This window comes from Thalassophryne amazonica, chromosome 11 (assembly GCF_902500255.1).
Source record: "Thalassophryne amazonica chromosome 11, fThaAma1.1, whole genome shotgun sequence".
Taxonomy (NCBI): Eukaryota; Metazoa; Chordata; class Actinopteri; order Batrachoidiformes; family Batrachoididae; genus Thalassophryne; species Thalassophryne amazonica.
In genome coordinates this window covers 29,736,231-29,755,563 of record NC_047113.1, presented here as the reverse complement: position 1 = coordinate 29,755,563, position 19,333 = coordinate 29,736,231, and the positions used below count along the sequence as shown (strand labels likewise).

General features: G+C 38.3%; 1 protein-coding gene across 1 annotated transcript in view; it reads right to left on the bottom strand.

Annotated features, from left to right (window-relative positions):
* LOC117519815 (protein diaphanous homolog 1-like) overlaps positions 1-19,333 on the bottom strand; it is a 307,697-nt gene that overhangs the window by 238,157 nt on the left and 50,207 nt on the right. The window contains exon 2 of the mRNA XM_034181058.1: positions 5,248-5,274. Within this exon, the coding sequence (XP_034036949.1) occupies positions 5,248-5,274 (27 nt within the window). The remainder of the gene's footprint in view (positions 1-5,247; positions 5,275-19,333) is intronic.

The following is a 19,333-nucleotide window of genomic DNA, read 5'->3' as shown; positions in this document are numbered from 1 at the left end:
CTGAACCTTGTGCCTGCTCAGGCAAGTACTAATGCATCTGGAAAGTGGTACAAAAATAAAGTTAATATTATGGTCTTCCCGCAGTACCTCTGTAGATACACCCACGTAAAAAAATTAGCAGACATCAGAATGATTTTAGGGCAAAATGCAGCTTTAAAATTATGTCATCTAATTATCAACGATATATTATACAAATCTTTTAGTTTACAATTCTTCAGTCATTACACTGCGTTTAAGTCTGACTTCGATGCACCCAACCCCTAAGAAGACTGACTGTCTTCACTGTATTTTCATGTATTCCAGCGTTTTTTGTTTTTTTTTCTGACAATTATTTAAAGCACACCTCTCCAACCCTGCTCCTGGAGGGCACCTGCCTAGCATGTTTTACAACTCTCTCTACTCCAGCCACAGCTAATTAACTCAGTCAGGTGTGCTCAGCCAGTCAAGAGTTGGGAAACACAAACGTTAATTGAAAAGGTGTGGCAAGAGCAGGGAGACATGGAAACTATGCAGGACAGGTGGCCATCCAGGAGCAGAGATGGACAGGCCTACTTTAAAGTTTTCAAATGCAAACCCCTGTATGGGTTTTAGATTCACTCACAAGTTTGTTTGATTTTTGCACAAATGACAGCATCTCATAAAAACATTTAAATCGTCAATGTATGCTAATAGGCAACCATCCCATCTGTTAAATCTTAGACCAATTCATACAAAATGTCAACTTTTGTAGTTAGTTGGTGGCGTTGTCTGCCTAAACCCACATGCAGTGGTCTGATCTCAAACTGGGGCATACAGGTACACTTTGGCTTTTAGGTTCATAGTTTGGAAGAAAAGGGTAAGTTAACCAATTCCATTCATTCCTCCAAAGATCCTGAGATCCTGGGTGGAATAATGCCATCATTTCACTTTGAGCTCTGGCTCACTGTTGCAGCAACTCCCACACACAGAGCAGGTTTACCCACCCTACTGCAGAGAGCAAAAGATGAGAGGGACAGAAGCAGCACAACTTGTCAAAATGTTGGTGATTTACAGAAGCAAACACACGTGAAAAGGACAACACATCGAGGCTAGCAAAATTATCACGATCATCTTTATATAGATCAAATGATAAGCTGATATAGTAATTATCACAAGAGGCCTAATAACTAATATACAGACTAGGGCTAGGCAGCATCACCTAAAATAATCTGAAGTATAGTAGCAGCATAAATTGCGATATATTCTTCAGTATATAAATGTCAATCTAACCGTTTCTGAATGGGTTACATACTCCAATAGAAAATGCATTGCAGCGGGAAGCTGTATTCTTAACTGTTGAGAAATTTCAAATAGTCTGGAGTGCCATTTTAACATGTATTGTGCAAAACTGCAATTACGGGGAAAAAATACAGAAAATGTCATGTAAATTCCAAGCAGGGTAGCAGGAGATTTATTTCTCCATCACAATGCGGACAGAATAACTCCACTAATGTCAATTCTGTAATTTGTACAAAGTTAAAATATAACACATATCTTTTAATTTTAAATAATGCACCAATTCTGAAGTTTTGTAACAAACACAGATGCCAAAGGGATTATGGGTCAAATGAGCCTCCGCTAACACTGATTGGTTGACTCATTCATTCTATGTAAAAACCTACACGTTAATGTGAGGTGTGTGTTGGTGTTTACATATAAATGTGATTTTGTAAAATATGGCATTTTAATTTGTAAAAAAAAAAAAAAGCCATTTGAAAAAGCCAAAAGTCAAGTTGTGATTAGACAACCGTATGACATAACCGGGGTCAAAATACATAGAGTCATTCTGCGCCGTATGCTTTGTTGCATTTCCATTCAATTGTCTTCTCTTATTTAACACAGACAATATCACAGTCAATTTATAGCTACCTATTTTTAACAAAATGAAACATCCACTGCCTAAAAAAAGAAATGCAAATGAAATAGATATATTTTGCCCTCTTCAAAAACATTATATGTCTATCAGGATCTTACCTTTATAGATTGCTGGATGGATGGACAACCTGTAAAGATAAAATCCGGCTGTTCCAGCACCTCCAGGTGCTGGACAGCTCCGACTACCACATCTCTCATTTATGTTCACCTAGTCCAGGAGTCATGGGGTCAAACCTGATTTTGTTGGATAAAGTTTTTTTCGCTGTTGATTTTTGTAGCATCAGGGTAGCTTGATAAGAATCAGGGGGGTGCTCGGTGATATCCCTTGGGCAACTCTGGATATTAACCCCTTTATACCCAACACGGTCAAATCATGACATAACGCCTAGTTCACACATTTCCTTGGTAAAAACTCATATCAAATGCATCAAGTTTTCCTTCTCTGATATTTATTCACATACTTTTACAGAAATTGCAGTAGTGCTGAATAAAATGTTGATCAAAACTGAATGAATTAACCCTTTTCCAGCCATTTCCAATAGTGAATTTGTCAAAATATTTGCAAGATTTTCAGACAACAGGTAACCAACAGTCGAAAACTGCCATCTCTTCTGGAATAGGATATAATGTATGTTTTTAGCCTTACTGGCCTGTTCACCATTGTATTGAATTTAACACAATGGTGTTAAACACAGTGCTATGCATGATGGCTAGTTCAGGCTACTGCTGTCTTGAGCATCCTACCTTGAAGCATGCACAAAACATTGTACAAGGTAAGGGTTTACAGCTACATCTCTTGGTGTTAGACACATCGGATCATTTCCAAAAAGTAGTCTGGAGCAGGTTTTGTGTTGTTCGGTAAAGTGATTGGGGTCAATGATTTGTTGTCTGTGTCCTTCTTCCAACCAAATGCTTCTGGGTCCAATTTCGTAGGGTCAACATTGACATTTTGCCACAACATTGCCCGCTTCACGTTTTCTATAAAGGCATCTCTTGTTGGTGGAAGAGTAGCCAAGTTTGGTGAAGATGAATGGCATTTGCCATTCTTTATTCCCCACATCAGAAGTCGAGTGTGAGACATGTCTGTGCTGTCCCTGAGATGAAACTTGTTGCTTGATCAATTACTTGCTGGAGGGGTGCATCCATATTCCTTACTGCTGACAGATCATATCCATCTTTTAGGGTTTTGATGACTTTCCCTTGTCCATTTCCAAAGTAACATGCCACTGTGTCACATCCTGATATAGCATGTGCAGGAAGAAGGTTCTTAACTATTTCCTTATGCTTAGCCAGTGTCAACTTGATATCCAGTATTGCCCTTTCCTTGCTAGGGGATTCCATGGTAAGTGGCAGTTCCAGTCCTGCCATTTGGTAGTGATGAAGTAGCAAAACAAATACATCAGTATCATCTGAAATCACACATATTTGCTGGGCCTCCCTGACACACTTCAGCACTTGTTGGACAATTATGACATCAGCTTCTTCCTGGTGAGTTTCAAGATCAAATCGAGTCCTTTCTTTCTTTCTGATTTCAACATGGCAAGGATCCTCCCCAGTCACTACCAAACTTGTGGTCTCGTACTCTGAAGATCAAAAATCCTGTCTTGTGTCAGCTCTTCACAGAGGATATGGATCAACTGTTTCTTGTTTTCAACAGAAGACAAGACCACCTTCTGTGCAGGCAACTTTGTTGTCCGAAGCAAATGATGCTTCCTAGTAACACCCGTCTCCTTGCCATCTTTCATAGTGGACTTTATGCTGTACTTATATCTGTCAAGAATGAGATAGACATCACTGCTGGTCATGTAGGAGCCTATTCTTTTATTGAAGTTCATGACAAAGTCCGCAACAGTACCAACTTTCAAATCTGTAAAAAGGAAAAACCCTTTATTGTTTACCAATATGGTCTTTTAACCACTCAAGGCATCACACATACGTGATAATGATAACGCATAGAAACACCAAAAAAAAGAGTTGGAATTAACCAGGATCCCTAGATTATCCGGATGTTGCTCTTATCATGAAGCTACCAAGGTTCACCTGATCTTCAGTGTTATATTCACACTAGAGTCAGCTGTAGAAATATTTTTCTTACATGCATAATCTGTTCAGAGTTTCAAAGCAAACTTTTATTTCTGAAAATTGAGGTAATTGAACTCTTGTTTATATGTATTCATTAACAAACCTCAGAGGAACCAGCACACAACAGAAATGACGCAGTAAGTTTGGTGATCTGCTAAAAGATGGCAGCAGACACTAATTAAAGATGTTGGCTTAAGCTGATTATTATTATGGCTTTAAAAACCACAATGAGGGTATCAGAAAAATAAAGGTATCATTCTAGTTCTGCTATAGTGTATGTACTTACATTTGTTGCCTTTGAAACTGACGAAACGTAAGATATGACTTCTTTTACTGAATTGAAAACTTAAAACAATGGAATGGCAAACGTGCTTCAACAGGAAAAACTGCAGTTAAGTGGTGTCTATAGTAAGACTGAGTGACCAAATTAAACTGGTACGCTCAGCTGATGACACCCAGGCTACTAGTAATGCAAATGACTAGAAAATGGTTAATTGACCTAATTAAGAAATTAAAAATTATTTGGACACACTCAAAACCCCAAGCATATTTAAGCCTTTTATTAACTCACTTCTTTTGCGAAATGGAGAAAATTGACTTTTTACAGAAATCGAGCGTATCCAACAGAAAGGGGTTAATATCCAAAGTTGCCCAAGAGATATCACTGAGCACCCCCCCTAATCCTTGTTTACCTATCCCTAGGCTACATGAATCAACAGAGAACACAACTTTATCTGACAAAACAAAGTTCATCAAAATTTAGGGGTTTGACTCCTGGACTAACCACAATATACAGACAAGGACACAGAGTCCATTTACAGCAGAGTAACTTAAATTAATTAATAAAATCCAAATTATCTTTATTTATGCAGCTGTGCCAAACCCAACAGACAGATCATTTTCAAAGCACATTCATTTTTGATTTGGCAAATGTTCAATAAAAGACATTTTCAGTTAAAATGTGTTTGTCTTATTGTACACATACCTGCAAGTGGCTGATTGCATTTTATTTTGCACTTATACTCATTAACAGATGCAAAATCCTCATTTACATACTGTTGTCTACATCCAGTTACCACCTGCTGCCATGTAAATCCACCACAAAACATTCTCCAACTCAATGCACAAAAGCTTAGAAAATGCACATAAACTGGTATTTGCTATATATAGGATGTCAGTAAATTAAGCCCTTAATGTTTAATACATTGATTCAAAAGTTCAATCATAGATGAAAGAATCAAAGGCAGTTACTGTAAAACACAACAGACCTACCTCATCAGGAATTAGTCGTTTCAGTGTCTGTTATGAATGGATTACAGAAAGAAGAGGGGTGGAGGGTAGGAAGGGTGTAAGAAAAATCAAGGAGACAGCAGTGGGAAATTGTGACAAGATGGGAGAGAAGTGGGGGGGGGGGGGACAAAATCAATTATACAGAATTCATATGATGAGAAAGCAGTGCAGAACGTTGTCTAAAATTTCACAAATGATTTACAACAATCAGTGGACTTACAGAAAGCATTGTATATAACAGTTATTGTAAATACATTATTTACACAATACAATCAGTAATGGATGGCTTAAGAGAGAAAACCAGCAGGGCAGGCCTTTCTAGGAGCCCAAAAAGACAACCAATAAAGTTAATGTTACCTATCAGATGAAAAATCAGTCACTAACATTTAGAGTGAAGATGTGGGAGAATGTGATATCTAAAGTGCACTTGCAGGGCTTAGCCACAAGATGTCAGGCTAACATAAACAATGCTCCCCTTAGTAACAGTCATACTTAAAAACGAATAAATGAAATGAGTAAATGCCTTTACATGTGACAAGCTCATGGAGATCACTCGGCATAAAAAAATTAGAACTCAAATCATAACAGCAAAGGACGGGGGAAAGGATTGCTCACAAAAAAACTGGCTTGAAGAGTATTTAAAAATACTGTGCATAGAAAAATATGTTAGTTGCATATATATAAAAAAAAAAAAATAGAACTTTTGGCTCAAACTGTTCCAAGTCAAGTGTCAGGTCACGTTTTCACATAGGTTTAGAATAAATTGAAGTGACGCATTGTGGAAGTTATTGTCATAAACGTCTTTTACATGTTTGGAGGAACAAATACATACCATGTTTCACAGTGCTCTAACTAGCTTTCAAAAAGGGCAGGATGCTGGCAAGAAGCAAGGCACGGGCAAGACAAGGGTAGTTTTATGAGTAAAATTGTGAAATGTGGGCAGCCACAAACACATTCTTTTAAATCATTAAAAAAGTGTGAATGCATTCAAATAAATTAACAGCCTAAAACAAAATGAAGCATCAGCTTTTATTAAATGTCTCTATGCACTTGAAGCAAAAAAAAAAAAAGTACACTATTATAATAAATCAACAGCCTACTACAAAATGAAGTATGTTTTTATTTTTATTTCTCTTTGCACTTTAAGTAAATAAAAAAAAGACTGAAAACACTCGTAGAATTACTATACTTAAAAACTGAGCTGAAGGCATTGCCAGAAAACTGGTATGCAAAAAAACTGAAAACAGTCTAGAACTAGAGCACCACATTCATAGAGCGCAAATCTCCAACAAATTTTTACCTTTGAAAAAATTTTCAAAGTTCTGTTAGAAGTGGCTAAATTAGATGTGATCAAATATCAGGAGTATGTATTTAAAACATGCGAGTATTTGCTTCCTTGTGGTTGCACTTCAAATCTACAACCTCATCAACATGCACATCATCATCCTGCTTGCCATGACAATAAAACTTATGACATTTAGAACCATGAGCAAGAAAGACAGTGGCCCCACAAAGTGCTTTCCCTTGGTATGACTGTCAGCCCTGAAGCAAATACTCAACAAATTCCTCCTTGTTGGCACTACAGGCTAGGAACTTTTTCCACTGTTGAGGAACTGCTTGGCCATACACCTTGATGCCTTGTGAACCCCCCAGCTCCTGGTTTTGCTCACTCTGCATTCTTGTTTGATAATTCTGGATATGTGTCACTGACAAAGTGGATAGCAGTGAATGAAATGTCACTTGCGATAGACACAAGGCGACAGAGGATGAAGCCTGCCAGTTGGACAAAGGTGCCAGGGCTATGAAGTTTCTTTGGATTGAGCTGCTATGACAATACAATCGATTACAAAGTCACTTCTTTGTGGTATTTCTGTGGTCGGACTTTCACAGAGGGATTCCACTGCATGAAGAAGATTGACCTTATTTGCTTCACAAGACAATGCAAGGCAACGGATCCAAGCAGTAAGTCACCATTACTTGAAGGTTGATCTTTGGAACCTTATCAATGACTAGGGATGGGTATTGATAAGGTTTTATCGATATCGATGCCATTATCGATTCTGCTTATCAATCCAATTCCTTATCGATTCCCTTATCGATACCTCGTGAATTTTGTACTAAAAGTAGGCTTTACAGGTTTTCTATGTATTTCCTTGAAATATGAAATTAGTCACTGTATCCTTGATCTCTGGACATAAATAAAATAAACAAAACTGTGTTTCGCTTTGAAGTTATTAATTCAGACTGAATTCTATTGTTCTATCTTGACTTGTCAGAGAGCCGTGCAACGTTTGGAGCTGTGTGAACAGAACGGAGGATGATTCTCGTTTCTTTCTCGCAACGAGACAGGAGTCCCAGTTAGTAACTTTAATCCGCACAAAAGTGAATCACAACTCATATTCAGGGAAGAAAGTGGTGAAAAACAAAAAAAGCTGAAACCCAAAATTACCCCCCAACACCACCTGCATGAAAATGTTTGAATTCTAGAAGCTCTGAAATGCAATCTGGGACTATTCCAGACAATAAACTGGAGTGAGTGCTGAATCCATTTAGTGAAGGAAAAAAAAAAAACAACTTTCCTTATTCGGATTCATTCCAGTAGTATTCTGCTCTTACTAGGATGCAGCAGTTTCTAGTTTGGCAGATAGTTCTGGAGGAAATCACTGAAGAAATTAACAAACTGAAAATATGGTTTGACCAAAACAAACTGTCATTAAACTTAAATAAGACAGGGATGAAATGGAGGTGTGAGAGTCACTAGGTGTTCACAGGAAACATTTATTTCTGTATGTATTTATTTATTTATGTTAGTTGCTATTATATATTTTCTGTTGTGTTTCTATTCAGGTTCTTTTTGTCTCTTTCTCTAAAATTGTATATAATAATCATTAGATTATTAATATATAAGCAAAAATAAATTTAAGGAATATTACAATTTGAAAACAAATGCGCCCGAACGTGATGACGGCTGCAATTGCTAAATGCTAACTTTTAACATTGAAAATGCCATAGACATGCTAACGCGTTAGCATCACTCCCGTTTTTAAGTTACAAAATACATCTATCAACTGTTTCAGAAGACCATAACAGGTCGGTTTAACATAGAAAAGGTAAATAATACTCACAGACGTATACTCTTTAGGGTTTTAGCGGGGGAAAATTAAGCGAAAGAAATAAACGAAGCAATCGACCGAAGCATTGCTTCAATCTGCGAACCACGCTACGATTGGTTCAAGGTTCAAAGCAAAGCCGCGCTGCAGAAAAGTTGATTAAGGACCCGCTGCAGGGTCTGTAATCAATGTAGAGAAATGATCATTTTCCTGACAAACACCCGCCAAAACAACGGCCACTCTGAAGGACCGATAACAGAATCGTTAAGCACAAAGCTTATTGATGTCGGTGGATCGAATCATTTCTTAACGATACCCGAAAGGAACCGGTTCTCGATACCCATCCCTATCAATGACAACCAGCTTCACCAGTAGATTCCTATCAGTCTTGAGCACTGCATCTTTCCTCGAAGGTCTCGCTATGGGGCAAGTATTTCCACAGGGAACAACCCTTTTTGTGTAAGGAATAATATTTCCGGTTGACAGTAAAATTTTCATGCCCTCCCCAGACAGAGACCATGAACAAAGAGGAAAAAGTGGACTCGTCCCATAGTCTAGCACTTTTGGGAGAGGCAACACACTTTTGTTGCAGTGCTGGTGGCCACACAAATGGAAGGGATAACATCCTTGTTAGGATCCAACTGTTTTTGAAGCCCATTTCCCATGATGTTCTGTGCTGCACTTTTCCCCCAGTCTTTCCAGGTAACAAAGACAAAACACTTCCACTTTTACCTCAGCAGCTTATCCTTGGGAAACCTGCGGACACTATAGCCATCACAGCTGGTATTACTGCACCGTCCTACAACACTATTTTGATGTATTCAACATGAACACCTAATTCAAAATGTAAAATTCCTTTCTTCCTGTCCGCTTCATCACACAAGCCAAAATGGCTCTGAAGGAAGGTTCCTAATGTGATGTCACACAAGTTAGGGTTTCCTGCAGATTTGCAATGCTGAGCTTTTCAACCAGCAGACAAAATCAGGTTAAATTTCCCATGTTTATCGTTTAATACTGCAGGAATTAAACACAATAGAGTAATTGATGGAAATTATGCAAGCCACCTCCCGGACTCTGACAATTACAGGACAAATCATGATCTTAAACTGAAATTGTCAAGTAGGAAGGAAGAAAACTGGATGAGAACGTTATGGTGAGGGTGCTCAAGACAATTTCATGTAAACGCTATTGTAAGTCTGAACACAGCATTTAGGTGGTAGCGTTAGCACAGTCTCTCACAGAATGAATTGCTCAGACAGACGAGTGTTTCAGATGTGCTGGCTTGTGTATAGAAACACAAAGAAACAGGCAAAACTGAGAAATGTATACAGCAGTCAACCAAGGAAACCTGAAGAATATGAAAATCATGTAAATTAACCTTTACAAAAGTGTAATTATTACAGAATATTTTGGGCTATTACCCAAGAAGCCACCAGACAGATGCAAATACAAAGGAATCCTGCAACCATCAAACAATGAATATAAGCTGTCCCTTTACTTTTCCTGTCATACATACACATATTAATCTTCTGCACTAGCAGAAAATGGAGAAGGAGAGAGACAGCTGCGTCACGGGGAGAACAATGTCAAAAAGATGGTTTTTGTACACAAAGCTGCTGTCAAATAGACTGTCTGCCAAGCACATTGACAGAATGTTGTCGTGCCTTCCTGCCCACAGAACGGAAATATGCAACCGAAAGCAGGCAGAGTGGATTCTGGTAAATCAAACTGTAAACTCAACCAATAACCAATCAACAAATAAATAATCAAAAAAGCATTGCACTGTAATTAGGCTGAATCATTTGTGATGTAACATTTTCAGCAAGACAGTGGCACAGGGGTCAACACTCTTGATTCGGTACGAGCAGGTCCAGGGTTCGAAGCCTATCCATGCCCCATTCTCCAAGTATGTCTGGAATTGCACCAGGATGGGCATCCAGTGTAAAAGCTACATCAAATCAACATGTGGATACTAGGGGTTGACCATTATGGATTTTTAAGGGCCAATACAGATTATTGACGAGGTTTGAAGGCCAATACTGATATTTCAGTCCGACAGTTGTCTGCAGTAAAATGTGTCAAAAAGGTGTCAAAATTTAGTATAACACACTCTTCACAAATATTTATCAAAATGGTTTGCAGCATATTTAAGTCACAGAACCTTTCATCATGAACTTCACACAAAAAGTGCAAGGAGCTACAAATAACATGAAAATGAATAAATGAACACAAACAAATACAGCTGACAGCAGCAATCTGCACACTGCTATCTTCTTCTATGCCAGTCTGTGGGACAGTAGGCTTTAGCAATGACAGGCTGAAGTTGTGATATCTAACAAATAAATTAGTGCTGTGGGTGGGACTCTGTTACAAACCAGGAAGCAGCAATGCATATATTAAAAGAGTGGTATGGGCAAGCACCCCCTTAATGTCTGAAGTGAGGGGGTATAAGCTCCATAAGATGGGCCCTTCTCACACATCAACAGGCCTTTGTAAAGTGTAAAAAATTAAATTTAAGATTTTTAATGTTTTGTAACTGACTGTAAGAGCCACAACGTAACTTAAATATGACACATATTTTCATATTCCTACTATAACTAGCTTATTTTCACCATTTACAATTCTATTTTGCATGGTGTAGATTTTTAATGATTCATCAGTTTATGTGTTCGTCTAAAGTAGGGGTGGGCAGCGAGGGCCGAGACACTGCAGGTTTTCGTTGCAACCAATCACCTCAGCAGGTGGGTTGCTGATGAGCTTCTCCCCTGAACATAAACACCTGATCATCAATGAAATCACCTGCTGAAACACCTGATCATGAATGAAATCACCTGCTGAAACACCTGATCATGAATGAAATCACCTGCTGAGGCAATTGGTAGTAAGGAAAACCTACAGTGTCTCGGCCCTTCATGGCACATGATTGCCCACCCCTGCTCTAAAGATATGAACATATAGTACCTAAGTTCTTAGGTTTCCATTTGATAGCATAATGATTATACTTTTTATTTTCTTATAGTATGCTAACAGAGTTACTTTAGATAGATACCAGTACACTCACACACTCACAGCTTCTGCTTCAACAGCTTAGCCTACTAACTATATTTGATTTCACTACCAGTCTACTTACTAATTACCTTTACTACAATCTTCTCCTGTGATGTCTTATCCTTCTTATGTGTTATTACTTATTATATATAATATATACCTTTTTCTTGAGCTGCTTGGGTGGGTAGGGTGAGTTCCCATGGGATAAAAAAGATTTTTAACCTACCATCCCTGGTTCTCAAGACCAGGCACCTAAGTGGCTCTACTCTACTATTTTCTACTCTCCTATTTTACTCTTCCTTTTTAGATATTTAGATATACCTCTGTATACTGGCATAATTCCACCTTAGAATTGGAATATAATATATAAGATATACCTTACTGAATTTTCATATTTTACATTATGTCCAGGTCATAAATAACATTTAAAAGTTTACAAACACATTAATATTAGATGCACATAGCATTTGTTCTTCAACACTACTTCTTCACAATTGTTTTTTTCCCCAACATTTTTCAGTGGGATTGTTTTTTTTTTTTAATTATTGTTGTTTTTAACAATATAGTCCCTTCAATAATTGTCTTATTTGAACAAGAGCTGAACCTGGATTGATTTTTCATTGTCCAATGTGTTGTTTTAAAGGGCATGTTGCACATCATTTAATATCTCGGTTAGCAACACAACATCAAAGTATTCATGACTGTAAGTCTGTCCGCACGAATGCAGTAATAATTAGTGGTTGGTGATGTATTTCATTGCTAATTATCCCTCTCGCTCAGAGAGTCAGCAGGTGCATTTCTGGAAAACGTCTTATTCAGCATTTCTCATTGTTTCTCAGCGTGTGACTTACATTTTAGCAAACGCAGAAACATCCTGACAGCCAACAGACAGAGTGAAATGAACGCTGCTACATCCGATAATGAAGCGTCTGAGCTTTCATTGGAAAGTGATGGCTCGGATTTATCAGATATGGCTGGGAATGTCACCCTGACATCTGGTAGCTAATTTGATGATGATAATGTTGAGGCAGCTGCAGCAGAGTCTGTTGAAATGCTGCCCTACCGTTTGGGAGCCAGAGGTCTAGCAGTGGGCTGCTGCTGCTGACATGGAGGATCTAGTATCTGTCGGGGATGATCGAGTCAGAAATATAAAATAGTGAGAAATTATTGTTTAGGCCTACACTAACAGCAGAAACGGACAATGACAAAGTTATTTGCCCCCTGTGAAAGTTAACATTTTAATTTCATTTAAGGTCTTCCAAAATTTCTCAAGTGATTTTTTTTTTTGTTGTTGTTTTTTTGTTTTTTTGTAAATATGGCAAGGAAATTTCAACATATTTCTGAAGTTTTATTTTGGATGCTTGCAGTTGCTTTATTGTTCATACAGAAACATTTCACAAAGAGCAAAAACCTTGAGGGTGAAAATGAATTATTTTTATACTGCGTGTATACTGGAAGACAGCACTCAGATATAAGCTAAACACAAACTTTGATGGTGATGGTGCCAGTCAGGCCCTCTTTGATGGCATGGGCCTGGATATTGTTCTCTGGCTACTGGCCGTGTGCCATCTGTGCCTGATGGTGCCAGTTGGGATATCTTTGATGGCGCAGACCGAGACATTGTTCACTGGCTGGCAACTGTGTGTGATGACTTCTTTGATAGTGTGGACTTTACATATTTAATCTTAGAAATCATTCTACAAGTGGGTGAGTGCCCTGTTCAGTTTTTTTTTTTCCTTTTGTATTTTGTTCTCCTCAGTGGAGCTGGTAGGCTTTGTTAATTTTACATTGAGAAAGTCTATTGAATTGTCTGCTGTCTACCGGAGCAGCACGCTGTTTGAACCCCAATACAGCTCCCACCGTGAAAGTGCACGCAGAACTGTCAGCTGTTTTTCAGGCTACCCGATTACACAGATGTATTTCTTAAATTTTTCAGTTATGTTGATGACAATAATTATAAACGTGCACAAAGATAAGCCTCCAGCAGACTGTTTTTAACAGGCTGTGTTCATGACTAATGGACGTGCATGTGTACTAAGTCTTCTCACAGTGGAAAGCGGCTGCTGCTTTAACCATGACTGCATCAAAATGTACAGTTATCACTTAAAAATGAGTCATAATAACATGATGTCACACTTATGTAAACTTTGCAATTAATCTGCGCCTCCATTCTTAACGTTATCAGCAACATTCCATTCAACAGCATGTTGGGATATTTCCTCAGAGCAATGTAAATTCTGTTGGGAACACTCAGAAAAATTAATACTCACAAGTACTTTGTTTTCAGCAGTCTCTGTAGCCATTTGTTGTGAATGCCATATACTCTGAGACCAATCACGGCAGTGCACAAAGTAATCCCGGTGTATCACCAGACATGACGTTGTGCTGAAGATTAGGGATGGGTATTGATAAGATTTTATCGATATCGATGCCATTATCGATTCCGCTTATCAATCCGATTCCTTATCGATTCCCTTATCAATACCCCTTGTGAATTTTCTGTGTACTAAAAGTAGGCTTGACAGGTTTTCTATGTCAACAAAATTTTAAATTGGTCACTGGATCCTTGATCTCTGGACATAAATAAAATGAAATAAAATCTGTAGTTTTTGTCAAAAGCATTTCCTTTCAGACATTTTGGCATGAATGTTGCTCCATACATCTGAGCTGAGCTCAGCTGGCTGCTGCACATCAGCGCAGGACATCTCATTTTGGGAGGAAAAAACATTTTGATTGATTGCAGTTTGTTTGTATTTCAATGTTTGGAAAGAGGTGTCATTTGATTTAAACGGTGTTTCGCTTTAAATTTATTAATTCCGACTGGACTCTGTTGTTCTAACTTGACTCAGCAGAGAGCCGCACAGAGTTTGGAGCTGTGTGAACAGAACGGAGGAGTGACTAACAATTGATATACTCAGGGATGAAAGTGGTGAAAACAAAAAAGGTGAAACCCCAAAATTACCCCCCCAACACCACCCGCACGAATATGTTTAAATTCTAGAAGCTCTGAAATGCAATCTGGGACTATTCCAGACAAACTCCAGTGAGTGCAGCATCCATTTTGGTAAGAAAAAAAAACAAAAAAACAACTTTCCTTATTCAAATTCATTACAGTACTATTCTGCCCTTAATAGGATGCAGCAGTTTTCTAGCTTGGCAGATAGTTCTGGAGGAAATCACTGAAGAAATTAAATTGAAAATATGGTTTGACTGAAACAAATTGTCATTACATTTAAATAAAACAGGGATGAAATGGAGGTGTAGGAGTCACTAGGTGTTCACAGGAAACAGTTATTTATTTCGATATGTATTTATTTATTTTCATTGTTACATGGTTTTATCTTTTCTGTTGTGTTTTGTTTCATTAGGTTCTTTTTGCCTCTTTCTGTAAAATTGTATTGTAACATTATTAGTCTATTATTGACTATTATTGTCTATTATGTAGACTATTATTGTTGTTGCTATTATTAATATATGAATAAAAATAAATTTAAAAAATTACAATTTGACTCTTTTACGACAATGAACGATGAGCCATTAATTATACAGAAAACAAATCAACACAAACGTGCTGATGAGAACAGCTTAATGCTAACTTGCCATAAATGCCATAGACATGCTAACGTGTTAGCATCGGTCCCCTTTTTAAGTTATAAAATACATCTATCAACTGTTTCAGAAGACCATAACAGGTCGGTTTAACATAAAAATATTACTCAGACACATGCTCTTCAGGGATTTAGCGGGGAAAAATTTGGATAAAGCGAAATAAAACAATGAATCCACGAATCAGTAGATTAAAGCACTGCTTTGATCTGCAAATCACTGCTTCGATTGGTTCAAGGTTCAAAGCAAAGCCGAGCTGCAGAAAAGTTGATTACAGACCCGCTGCAGGTCTGTAATCAATGTAGAGAAATTATCATTTTCCTGACAAACACCCCCCCAAAAACAACGGCCACTCTGAAGGACCGATAAGGGAATTGTTAAGTAAAAAGCTTACTGATGTCGGTGGATCGAATCATTTCTTAACAATACCCGAAAGGAACCGGTTCTCGATACCCATCCCTACTGAAGATGATCATTTCTGATTGATAGGTGCTTTAATTAGCGATTCACGATAAAGTGCACTGGTCACACAGACGATCATGTTATCATTTTATCATGTTATCACGTTATCAGTCATTTTTGATCAGGATATGTCATTCAAAGCGCATATTAAACAAATATGTAGGACTGCTTTTTTGCATTTACGCAATATCTCTAAAATTAGAAAGGTCTTGTCTCAGAGTGATGCTGAAAAACTAATTCATGCATTTATTTCCTCTAGGCTGGACTATTGTATTCATTATTATCAGGTTGTCCTAAAAGTTCCCTAAAAAGCCTCAGTTAATTCAAAATGCTGCAGTTAGAGTACTAACGGGAGACTAGAAGGAGAGAGCATATCTCACCCATATTGGCCTCTCTTCATGGCTTCCTGTTAATTCTAGAATAGAATTTAAAATTCTTCTTCTTACTTATAAGGTTTTGAATAATCAGGTCCCATCTTATCTTAGGGATCTCGTAGTACCATATCACCCCAATAGAGCGCTTCACTCTCAGACTGCAGGCTTACTTGTAGTTCCTAGGGTTTGTAAGAGTAGAATGGGAGGCAGAGCCTTCAGCTTTCAGGCTCCTCTCCTGTGGAACCAGCTCCCAATTCAGATCAGGGAGACAGACACCCTCTCTACTTTTAAGATTAGGCTTAAAACTTTCCTTTTTGCTAAAGATTATAGTTAGGGCTGGATCAGGTGACCCTGAACCATCCCTTAGTTATGCTGCTATAGACGTAGACTGCTGGGGGGTTCCCATGATGCACTGTTTCTTTCTCTTTTTGCTCTGTATGCACCACTCTGCATTTAATCACTAGTGATCGATCTCTGCTCCCCTCCACAGCATGTCTTTTTCCTGGTTCTCTCCCTCAGCCCCAACCAGTCCCAGCAGAAGACTGCCCCTCCCTGAGCCTGGTTCTGCTGGAGGTTTCTTCCTGTTAAAAGGGAGTTTTACCTTCCCACTGTAGCCAAGTGCTTGCTCACAGGGGGTCGTTTTGACCGTTGGGGTTTTACATAATTATTGTATGGCCTTGCCTTACAATATAAAGCGCCTTGGGGCAACTGTTTGTTGTGATTTGGCGCTATATAAAAAAAAAAATTTGATTGATTGATTTGTAAACTGTACTTTTTTTTTAAAACAGCTCCATGAAAACTATTAACTTTTATTTCATCATAGACTGCCAACAGTTTTCATGTGAAAATGAGTGAAGCTCCCCTCCTCCTCCTCTCACCGTCAGCAGGGGTCGAATAATACGTGCATGTGCTAGTTTGTGCACGTATTATTCGAGCGTGCACGTAATTTGTACTGCACTAGCACTGATGCAAGTAACTTTATCCAAGTTTTATCAACTGTAAGCACCAGTAGAATGAACCAATAAAGGAATAAATAAGGAAAAAACTATTTCCAGTGTGTTGTCTTCGTCTTCCCTGCGTTTTATGACTCTCACACACAGAGCGAGTTGCTGTGTTCTATTTGCAGTGGAAAAGCTGACAAACATTGCCAGCGGCACCGTCCCTGGGTTCACAACATCCTCATTGAGATGTTCCCAATTTGGGAGTTTCATTATTTGCTGCAGCAGCTGCAGCAAATAAACTGCACGGCAGGAGCTCCACTTTGAGGACCTCCTGTCCCATTCGCGCACGCACATGTAAACTACGGAGCCCTGGAAGTGTCATCGCAAAATGTTTTGCATGTGGAGAGAATGTGCGCATGTTTTATTATATTGTGCGCACGTTTTATTAGAAATGGATGTGGTCAGTGTATATCATCATGGCTTGGGTGCACAAGGACATATAGAGAACTCTGGCTAACCAGCATGGAATCATCTGGAGTTTAAGCACATTAAAAAGGATGCTGAGGGTGAAGCATCTCCCCACCGTGAGGATGACAATTTAGATCATATTGTTGTGAACGAAAGGAAAACGTGCGCACGTTTTATTATAATTTGAGGGCTCAATTAAAGGAAAACATGCTCACATTTTATTATAATTCGAGGGCTCAATTAAAGGAAAACGTGCGCACGTTTTATTAATTCGAGGGCTCAATTAAAGGAAAACGTGCACACGTTTTATCAGTTTGAGGGCTCAATTAAAGGAAAACGTGCGCACAAATTATCATGGCCATTAAAACATGAGCATGAATTATCACGCCAGGAAAACGTGCGCATGTTTTATTAATTTGAGAGCATGTTTTATTAATTCATGGGCTCAATTAAAGGAAAACATGCGCACAAATTATCATGGCCAGAAAAAAAAAAAGTGACCTCTCCCGGGTTCCGTACATTCGCGCGTGCATGTGGAAAAAAAAAAAAAAAACTGTTTGTCGCTGCTCTCCCCTCAAACTCTCCCCAGAGAGGAGGAGGAGTTTTAAGGTTGATATAAGACTGACTTTTGGTTGTGCAAGTAATTGTTTTTGCTACTACCACCAGTGCAAGTAGGTTAAAAAATGTATTTCGACCCCTGGTTAGGGTCCCTTTATTCAGAGTAGCGTCAACTTAGAACATGGTGCCATTTTGGGGCCAAATGTGCTGAACTACTGAATGAACCTTTTATGTTTTCAATTTTTTTTTTTTTTTTAAATCAGTTAACCACATACAGCAACACATCCAGGTACTACTACTACTACTACTAAAATAAGTATAAAAAAGTTAAGCTATCAAATTTACAATTTATGATGATTTAACAAATACAAAGCTTGATTTAAACTTATGCAACTCTGTAACTCCATGTCATGCAAGGACGTGTGTAACCGTTTTAAAGTTCTCCGTCTCTGGATTATGCTTTATTCTGGACTAATTTGACCCTCAAAAAGCTTTTCTTTCTACAGTTATCACCTCCAATTCAAAGGTAAGCTGTACAATTTCCTTTTTCCAACTCTGTGTTGTAAATTTGCGGACTTTTCTGCCAAATGTATGTGATTCTGAAATGTAATCAGTGTGCGCACTGCAAAAACTATTAAAATATGATGGGAGATGGAGGGAAACCCTTTTGCAGTGTCTGATTTAACAGGTGCACATCAGGCTGTGGGTCAGTGTCTGAGCACGGTGTGGGGGGGGGAAAAAAAAAAAAAAAAAAAAAAAATCACGGAAATGACTCCAGTCCCACATGCAAGGGGTTTTAAATGGAAATACATTGCGATCAAACGGGACATTTTATCTGATGTGAGCGAAAAATCAGTTATACAAAATCCGCTATATACGGTGTTTATGACATGGAAAACAATACTTTTGGGACTTTTTGTCCGGTGACTGCCAATACCCGGTTTATTTGATGAAGGTTTAAGTGACTTTTACTGTACATGAGACTGAACACTAAATTTCCTTCCACGCAAAGCTTTGATGAAGTTAATAAAATAGCTGGATTTGCATGCAGATAATTTTGGCCCCAAGATGGTACCATTCTTTTTTTTTTTGACTCATGTCGCTACTCTCTGAATAAAGGGACCCTACTCACCCGTGCCCATGCCAACCACCTTTTTTAATGAAATTTGCAGGAGTGGCTAAACTAGCATCTCTACTTTATATAAGAGTTTGCAGAATTTTGGGGATTCCTCTTATACTGGTTTGAGACCCCTTTTTAAATCAGGTCATTGAACACATGCTCGCTAACCCAACTGCATGAATCACCACATGAATGCACAGTGGTGGGCACAGTTCCGATAATCCAATAATTATTGAAGATAAAGTTTTCATTATCGGATTATCTTTTCAGATAACTTTGAAAACCATTATCAGACTAATTATCTTCCAATAACTTTTTGTCCGATAATTTTTAGACCATTAACGTGGTAAACAAAGCTGAACAGAGGAGAACTGCTTCGAG